Source organism: Brassica rapa, chromosome A03 (assembly GCF_000309985.2).
Source record: "Brassica rapa cultivar Chiifu-401-42 chromosome A03, CAAS_Brap_v3.01, whole genome shotgun sequence".
NCBI classification, from domain to species: Eukaryota; Viridiplantae; Streptophyta; class Magnoliopsida; order Brassicales; family Brassicaceae; genus Brassica; species Brassica rapa.
In genome coordinates, this window is record NC_024797.2 from 34,472,648 (window position 1) to 34,482,037 (window position 9,390).

The 9,390-nt window shown below is 42.9% G+C and overlaps 1 protein-coding gene across 1 annotated transcript; it reads right to left on the minus strand.

Moving 5' to 3' along the window:
- Positions 1-7,769: 7,769 nt before the first annotated feature.
- LOC117132691 lies at positions 7,770-9,390 on the minus strand. Its single transcript, XM_033287507.1, has 3 exons — positions 9,312-9,390; positions 8,540-9,261; positions 7,770-8,429 (listed from the first exon to the last, which is right to left on the minus strand). Exons 1-3 carry the CDS (start codon positions 9,388-9,390, stop codon positions 7,770-7,772), a joined length of 1,461 nt encoding a protein of 486 aa, XP_033143398.1.

The following is a 9,390-nucleotide window of genomic DNA, read 5'->3' on the forward strand; positions in this document are numbered from 1 at the left end:
CTCGTTGTTTGAGGCATGGAATTCCAGTCTGAACAATTGTTCCAAGATTTCGCTCGTTGGAGATGTGAGACGGATCCCGATACCCGATCCTTGCTTGGATGAGGATCCGTCGACGTGGAGGAGCCAGGTGGAATTTGGTTCCTCATTGGTTATTGCTCCCGTCGGGAGTTCGACCAAGAAGTCTGCGAGCACTTGTGATTTTGCGCTCGTCCTTGGTCGGTATTCGATGTCATACTCGCTCAACTTGACCGCCCACTTAGCCAATCGACCTGATTGACTTGGGCTATGCAGAATTGTCCGTAAGGGAAAAGTCGTGAGGATGACAATCGTGTGTGATTAAAAATATGGTCTTAGTTTTCGGGCCGATGTCACGACCGCGCATGCCAATTTTTCCATCAACGGATACCTAGATTCGGCATCCAACAAGGTTTTGCTTATGTAAAAAATAGGTTTCTGCTCTCCGCGTTCTTCCCTGATCAGGACTCCGCTTACGGCCGTTGCCGACACCGCGATGTACAAAAATAAAGGCTCCCCTTCCACGGGTTTTGCGAGGACTGGAGGAGTAGCTAAATAACACTTCAGCTGTTGGAAGGCGTTTTCGCACTCTTCCGTCCATTCGAATTTTTTATTTCCTCGCAGGACGTCGTAGAAGGGCAGACACTTATCTGTTGATCGTGAAATAAATCGGTTAAGTGCTGCGATTCTGCCGGTCAGTCTCTGGACCTCCCGCTTGTTCTTTGGTGAAGCCATCTCGATTAGTGCGTTGATCTGTTTTGGATTTGCTTCGATGCCGCGGTTGGTGACCAAGTAGCCGAGGAATTCTCCTGATGCCACGGCGAATCTACATTTCGTCGGGTTGAGCTTCATGTTATGGGAGTTTAGTTGTGAAAAGCATTCTTCGAGATGTGATACGTGATCTCTTGCTCTGAGGGATTTGACGAGCATGTCGTCGATATAAACTTCCATCGTTTTTCCGAGTTGTTTGGAGAACATTCGGTTTACGAGTCGTTGGTAAGTTGCTCCAGCGTTTTTGAGGCCGAAGGGCATTACCTTATAGCAATAAGTTCCGCGATTGGTAATGAACGCAGTCTTCTCACGATCGTCGGGATTCATCCTAATTTGATTATAACCTGAGAAGGCATCCATGAAGGATAAGAGTTCGTTGCCCGCTGTTGCTTCTACCAATCGATCGATATGTGGTAGAGGGAAGCTATCCTTTGGACATGCCTTGTTTAGGTCAGTAAAATCTACGCAAACTCGCCACTTCCCGTTTTTCTTTTTGACTACTACGGGGTTGGCGAGCCAGTCCGGGTATCTTACTTTCGTTATCGACCCAACTTTAAGCAGTTTTTCGACCTCATCGTTTACTGCGGTAGCACGTTCGGGTCCCAGCTTCCGTCTTTTCTGTTTGACGGGTTTGAATGTCGGGTCGATATTCAGCTCGTGACATGTTATGTTAATGTCGATTCCTGGCATATCTTCCGCAGCCCATGCGAAAGTATTAAGGTTCTTTTTGACAGGTTATGAGTTCTGTCCTTAAAGGCTCGTGGAGATTGGCTCCAATCTCGACGCAGCGTTCTGGGAAGGCTTCGTCGAGACAGATCGTTACCACGGGTTCGCATGTTGGCTCGCGTTTTTCATCTAGAGCTGCGATGCTGCGAGACTGCCAGAAGAATTCCGCTGAATCCTGACTTTGCGTATTTTTGCTGGAGGTCTTTTTCTCCGCTTTCTTAGGAGTAACTTCGAGGATCGGTCTCTTTCGTTTTAGTTCCGCGGCGAAACAAACCTGTGAAACTCTTGGATTTCCCCAGATTACCTCGACTCCGTTAGGGGTCGGGAACTTGAGGCAAAGATGATAGGTTGATGGGATTGCGCGCATGGTGTTTAGCCATGGTGTCCCCATGATAACGTTGTAAGATGCGGGGCGGTCAACGACTAGAAACTCTGTGATGTTAGTCACGGTTCCGGCTTTGACAGCTAGTCTAATCGATCCATAGGCCATGGTCGTTTCCCCCCAAAGTCCTAGCAATGGGCTTGGGTATTTCGCGATTTCGGATTGACTGACCCCCATCTTTTCAAGAGTGTCTTTGAAGATGATATCGGCCGAGCTTCCGGTATCGATTAGTACTCTAGCGACGTCGATATCTCGAATCGTCAACTCGATAACAAGGAGATCGTTTTGAGGTTTGGCCCGATCGATCGTGTCTCCCCCCTTTAATGAGATGACGTTCGCGCACGTCGAATCTCGCACATCGTTCCTGATCGTTGAGTGGCTTTTACGGGTTAGATTGATCCGTAAGTCCCCCTCCTTCTAGCGCCAAACTGTGGGAACCGAAATTCACACTGTCGATTTCCGTTTAAATAAGGAAACTAAGAAAACCCTAGTTTCCCAGAGGACCCGGATATCTGTTAATTACCACACGTCAAACAATCAGAACACGAGAACAACAACGATAAAAATAAGAAATCGAAAAGAGAGCAAAGAAGATCTTATTCCGAATCTGCGTATGAGCGTTTACAACAAGGTATAAGTCTGGGCTCGAGAGCTGTCGGCGAGATTCCTAGTTCTAGCAACCCTAAGACGGCTAAACCTAATTGAGTCGCAGCTCGAAATAACAAAAACGGAAAATTGCCTAAATTGCTCTAAGTGCTAAGTTTGCTCTGAAAAAATTCTCCCTCTGCTCCTCGCCTAGGACTCCTTATATACTAGCTCCAAGGTCGGTTTACGCTTTTACTCTTCTGCCCTTAAGCCGTCATAGCATAAAATGGAGATTTTCCATTTTTCCCGATCTTCATAATTATCTTCAAAACTTCCATATTTATCCGCGGAAACTTGACATTTATCCTTCTTCGTGGGCCAGGCGTAAACCATGCTGTGGTTTACGGGCTTTTGGTTAGGAAAATCGTAGGATGGGCTTCGAATCGTGTTTTAGGTCCCTTTGGGCCGTCTTCCGACTCGACACGTTTACTATGAGTTTTCCGCGGTTTCTAATCCGCGAAGTTTGATCGATGAATTAGAATAGCGGGAAACATGGACTGAGCTTGCTACGGTCTTCGGGAGATAGCATTCGAAGGTTTGACGAGAATGCATGGACTGGTGTCGTATCGATGTTCGGAAAGGTACAATCGCTACACAGCGACCGAACTTTGGTTCGAGCCCGGTCGCTACGTAGCGACCGAGTGAGACGAATGCTCGGTCACTACGTAGCGACCGAGCTTTGGCTTGAGCTCGGTCGCTACGTAGCGACCGAGCGGGACGATCGCTCGGTCGCTACGTAGCGAAGCTCGGTCGCTACGTAGCGACCGAGCTTGGCTGAGCTCGGTCGCTACGTAGCGACCGAGCTTGGCTGAGCTAGCGACCGAGCGGGACGAGCGCTCGGTCGCTACGTAGCGACCGAGCTTTGGCTCGAGCTCGGTCGCTACGTAGCGACCGCGTGGGACGATCGCTCGGTCGCTGCGTAGCGACCTGTTTCAAGCTTTTCGTCGGACATCTCGCTTTTATCAATTTGATTTAACGGCTGAGTTATATATTAATAAACACATAGTTTTGTTTACATACGACTGAATTAAAACAACTTAAAAGTTAATAAAGGCTGAGTTACATAACACGCGAAAGCTGACTTATGATGACAAAACATGACTAAACAGAGAAGTAGTAGTAGCAAAGTATCGCCATTCCAGCCACACAAACAACCACATTCCTCAAACACCGACTCTCACTCAAACATTCGCCTCCTTTTCTCTCAGATTCTGTCTTTACTCCATTCGCCAACCGAGCAACGTTAACTCGCAACTCCGAGATGTCTTTATTCATGCCATTTATCACTGCCTTAATATCTTCAACCTCTTCCACCAAGCACTCATCCGCCCATTTGAATAAATGACTTTGTTTTCACCAATGTAATCAGATCTAAGTATTACGTTTCCGAACATGGGAAATAAGAACCAGAACTAACCTTATGATATCCTTTTGCACAGCAATAGTACAATCTTCCTGGATTTGTTTCGCTTCCAGATGTAAAAATGTCAGATGGTGCACCACACCAACCCTCTTTCGGCGTTTCTCTTTCCGTATTCCTACGTCGTCTGTAATAATTTCCTGAGGTGAAGGATGAGGAAGACATTGTTAAAATAGATTTCAAAGTCCTTGGAAACTAAAAATTGTTTTACTTTGTAAGAAGAGATACGACATCACAGAAATAATACTATTAAATATATAAAATACAATATAATATCAGTGTCTCGATATTGTAAATGAAACATATATATAAAAACTCGTAATAATGAGTCTCGATATTATCATGGCAGCCAAATTTTCCCACGCGCATAATGATGGAACTTCCCATATACCGCCTCTTAAAATTAAATCGATGCTGGGTTATTTAAATACAATGATGACTGAGTTATTTAAATACGATATGCCTGACTTATTTAAATAAAATAATGGCTGAGTTATACCTTAATTATATTAGATATGTGGCCGAGATAACATTCACAAACAGAAATAATGCGTTTCAAAATACAATTACGGCTGAGTTATTGAAACAAGTTATGGCTGAATTATATAAAATGTGTGGCCGAGATTACATTCAAACTAGTTGCGGCTGAATCATTGAAACAAGTTATGGCTGAAATAATGAAGTTAAAAATACAGACACGAAAAGAATTTCAGGAACCAAAATTATCTGGACCAGACTCTTCAAACATGTGGCAGAGATCAAGCCAAACGCTGGTTAGCATCCAAGTTGGCTTCTCGCCTCCTTCCGACCAAGTCCACCTTAAATGGCGCATCTGATAACGAAATAGACTTCTGGCCACAAGATTAAAATTACGCCAAACTGTCAAATGATGGCTTTGATCCCATGTGTTTGTCCGCTACGGCAAACAAAAAATACAAAGATTACAGACCGATGGTATATATTAATATATATGAACAAATGTCGGGCCTTACAGCGAGTTGAAGAAACCAGTGTTCTTTAAAATGATCGGGAATGTCGCAGTATGTCGGCCATGCATGAACCCATCCTTCTGCAAGAATCGTCGGGATGACCCGGGAGAGATCAGTTAAAAATTTAAACCATGTAGGGCTGGTTGTGTCAAGCAAGTCACACGGACCAGGGTATAGAACAGGGAGGTTTTCACGATTTGCAGAGCTTAGTATCGCAAAAACACTGTTCTCTAACCTCTCTGAATTTCCAGGAACAATCGGCTTGGCTTTTGATGGGGATAGAGAGATATTGTTTAGGTTTTTTCTAGAGAGATAAAGGCGTAAGAAAGGGTATTTGAGAGGGCACTATATATAGAGAAACATAGAACGTGAAACGGCGGGAATTGAAATTTCTCAAAATTCATTTATCTTATTTCCCGCCAAACGACAACATTTAACAAACGTGGCATCCGAGTTATATAGCCTATTACGGCTGATTTAATATTTGAGATTTAGGGTTTAGTATTTAGAGTTTAGGTTTGTTTATTTAGGGATTTATGTTTAGGATTTGGAATAACGGTGTGATAAATATAACAAATAACATAAATTTAGTCATAAAATGCGTTGTATATAGTTTAGGAGAGTTGTATTATGATCACACTCTATATCTACATGTAAAGTTTTAAGTAACTGCAAGAATACATATACCTCAAGATCATGATCGATTCTAAACTCGTTAATTCAATAAATAAGAGACGTTCAGTTGATTATATATTCACTTATTAGGGAATGTTATAACATTTTGAAGTATAAACATATCAATTATTTTAATTCAGGGTATGGTTTGAGGTATGGCTGACTTTTATTTACCTTAACGGCTGCTTTATGAAGACGAATCGGCTGACTTATTAAATATTTTCCTATCTTAGGGTATGGTTTGAGGTTTGGCTGAGCTATATCTACTTTAACGGCTGTTTTATGAAGACGAATCGGCTGACTTATTAAATATTTTCCTATTTTAGGGTATGGTTTGAGGTTTTGCTGGGCTATATCTAACGTAACGGCAGCGTAATTTAAACAAGGTGGCTGAGTTACGACAAATCATAACTTTAAGTCAAGTACAAAATATCTAGCCATAAGTCATACAAAACTCATCTTCATTCATCGCCAAACGACCCTACCAAACTACAACTTCCTTCATCGAAGACATCTGCTGCCATCTTCATTCTCAGACCTTGAATATTTTCATCTAATATCCCGTCAAAAGCTACACCAAGCGCTAGACACTCGACGAACTTCAATGAATACACTCCACAGTCGCCTCTCAGGTTGTTTTGTGGAACAATACATTTTGTTCTTCGTCTGAATACAAACTCTTTCTTGGTAGGGACTCGGATATCATCAGGAATAAGGGCATTCAGAATCGCAGGGATCATACCAGTAAGCAGCCTAAAGAAATTTAGCATTCTCAGATCACTTTCGAGTGTTTGCTCTCCAACGATTGAATCATAGCAATCAACCTTCTCTTTATGCAGATCCACGTGAAAACCCACCCAATGATTGCCGCCAGTATTAAGCACTCCGTACAAGTGATCTACATCTGTAAACCACCGCAACTTTGTCTGAATGTCTGTGGGGATCAAACCGTTTGCTAACCCCCTCGTAACCACTTCCTTTGAATTTGACCATTTCCGGTTTGGCTTCGAACTCCTTATAATCGTGAACCCATGATTCAAGGAACCAAGAGTCTATAAAGGCAACGCGCTTGGACCAGAATGGGCTGGGATCTTGTTTGGACCTTTGAATGAGGACTCTAATATACGCAGCAATATGCTGCACAGATAATATATAACTCAGCTGTACCATACTTATAACTTAGCCGTAAAGTAAATATAACTCAGCTGCATACTTACATTTTGAACCAGCCATCCATATTCTTTGATGGGCCAAGGTCTTCGAGTGATGAGGATTCTGTAGAACTCAATATCCTCGTGAGCTTCTCCATGTGGAATTTCCCTGATAATTTAACACAACTCAGTCTCTGCAAAATCTTTTTATTAGCTAAAATCAACGAAATGGTGCAAAAATCCTTACTCGTGTGGCTTTAGGTGTTGCAAAAGATTATCCCTTTTAACCGGATCAACAGGTCCTAGGGGATCGTTACATTGTCTCCGATGTGGGGAAATGGTACAGAAGGACCAAATTCCGAACTCATTTGAGATCCATCTGGAGATAATTGAACAGCTTTCAGCCGATACTCCTTTATTCTTCCACACCTTTTTCCTTTCATCTTCCTCCACATCAGATTCCGGCCACAGTTCGTCTGTTTCCGCCTCAATTTGCTTAGTCGGAATGGTTATTCTTATTGTACCACTGCGAGTCCTTTTTGAAGCAGAAATATCCTTCTTTAAGTCAGCCTCTTCTTGCTTCTTCTTCTTCTTTAAATCACCCTCTTCTTGCTTCTTTTTCTTCTTTAACTCAGCATCTTCTTGCTTCTTCTTCCTCTTCAACTCAGCTTCTTCTTTAACTCAGTTTCTTCTTGCTTCTGCTTCTTCTTTAACTCAGCTTCATTCCTCTCCAAATCAGCCGCTAAGTTATTTCTTTTCCCTAAGCCCCTGCAACCGCGTCTGAATGGTGGTTCCTTACAAGGAGAATCAGAGACCAAATCAGCATTTGTTGCATCGGCATTACCAAACGCCGAATCCAAGTTCTTTTTCACCCCAGCAGCCTTATCCCTGACAACCTTCGAATTCAGCTTTTCTCCCATACCTTTCGCATCAGCTTTAGCAATAACATCTGCCAGATTCTTCTCAGATTGGCCTTTATCAGGGGTCTTTTGCGGTTAGCTGTCTTCGGACTGTTTATCAATAGGGGTCTTAGATGCAGGTTGACCACTATTGGAGTCCGGCTGTCGGTTGTCTTCTGAGACCATCACGTTTTGACCATCAGGTTGACCACTATTGGACTCCGGCTGTTGGTTGTCTTCTGAGACCGTCACGTTTTGACCTTCAGGTTGACTACTATTGGACACCCCCAAAACTCTCAGACGCTCTTCAACTGTAGTTTTCACTGTATCTCCAATGGTATCCAAAAGGCCTCGGGAAAAAGATCCAAACTTGGTGTCGTATTCTGTTAATCTCGAGTCAAATTTTCGGTCCAACTTCTCGAGATGAGCAACTATGTTCAGCAGAACCGCTTCGCTACGACCCTTCTCCTTTGCACTCTCCTTCTCCTCTACAACAACAGTTTCACCCTCATTGATTTTCACCTCCTTCTGTTTCTTACCTTTCTTCTGCTTCTTTGAGGGTGGCTCAGCCTCTGACGAAACTCCAGCCTTCGTTTTTTTGTTCTTCTCATTCGATTGCACATAAAAATCTCTAACAAACCTATCTGCATGTATATCTTTAATTAGGTTATCAAGTTGTGGGTCATCTGCTTCATCCTTGCACTGAGGAAACAGCTCTTCTAGACCCTCCTTCATCACCATTTTCCTCACACGCACCTACAACACAAAAACATAAATCATTCATTAAAATTAACAACTCAACCATAAAATAATCCAATAACTCAGACATTACATTACAGGATTCATATGTCTGATTTAAACCTTACTGTTCCATGATCATTCATCTCCTTAGCTATTGTAGTAGCAAGACTTGTTCGAGTATGACTTCCACCCCATCGCAAAAGCGGAATTTCGTCTGGATTCACTTTTCTGCCATAAAGCTCTCCGAACACTGTGACAGATTCATACGCCCAAACCAATAACACGTCCTTGAAGCCGCTAAGGGTGTACGACCCTCCTTGTGGATGCAACAACTTGATAGAATCAACAAGAAATTTATAGGCAGTCCGACCCCAAGGATAAGTCATCAGGGCGTCATCATCGAATACTCTTTTTGCACTTTCAAAGGGTATTCTACAATTATGATGCAAGCCATAAAGTCCAATGGCTTGAAGAAACAACAGCCCATACCATTTCCGCTGATCAGCACTCCAGAATGGACACTCCGTTAAAGCTTCTATAAGTTCATCAAACTTGGGTCCGTACCCAAGCGGCACTTTCAACAACTCCCACAACGCTTTGTAATTCTCTGGATCAGGTTCAAAACTTTCTTCTGGCAGTGGATTTGTGTTTAAACCCGTGATCTCACCAAATTCTATTAAGCTAAACCTGAGAGGTTGATCAACAACGAGTGACCAAATCTCCTTCTTATAGACTCGCAGCTGTCTACAAAGTAGATAATGTACGGTCTTACCAGACCACACCAATTTGATCTCAGCCAGTTTAGCAATCAATCCAACAGGATACGTCTTCAGATTATCCCACACATCTATTCCAATTGCTTGTCAATCTCAGAAAAATGGCTATTTTTATTAATGCTTTTGTTTTCAAAAATAGAAGCCCCTTCAGGGTAAAGTCTTGGAGGGTAATCCCTTGCTAGATCTTCGGAAACATCCAT

What these genes read in the sequence shown, in the direction of transcription:
- LOC117132691 (XM_033287507.1), bottom strand. Translation starts at nt 9,390, where the DNA reads ATGGATGTTTCCGAAGATCTAGCAAGGGATTACCCTCCAAGACTTTAC. An exon ending in TTCTATTTTTGAAAACAAAA is followed by an intron (nt 9,262 to 9,311) that starts GCATTAATAAAA and finishes CAATTGGAATAG; the next exon opens with ATGTGTGGGATAATCTGAAG. An exon ending in AGATGAATGATCATGGAACA is followed by an intron (nt 8,430 to 8,539) that starts GTAAGGTTTAAA and finishes TTTGTGTTGTAG; the next exon opens with GTGCGTGTGAGGAAAATGGT.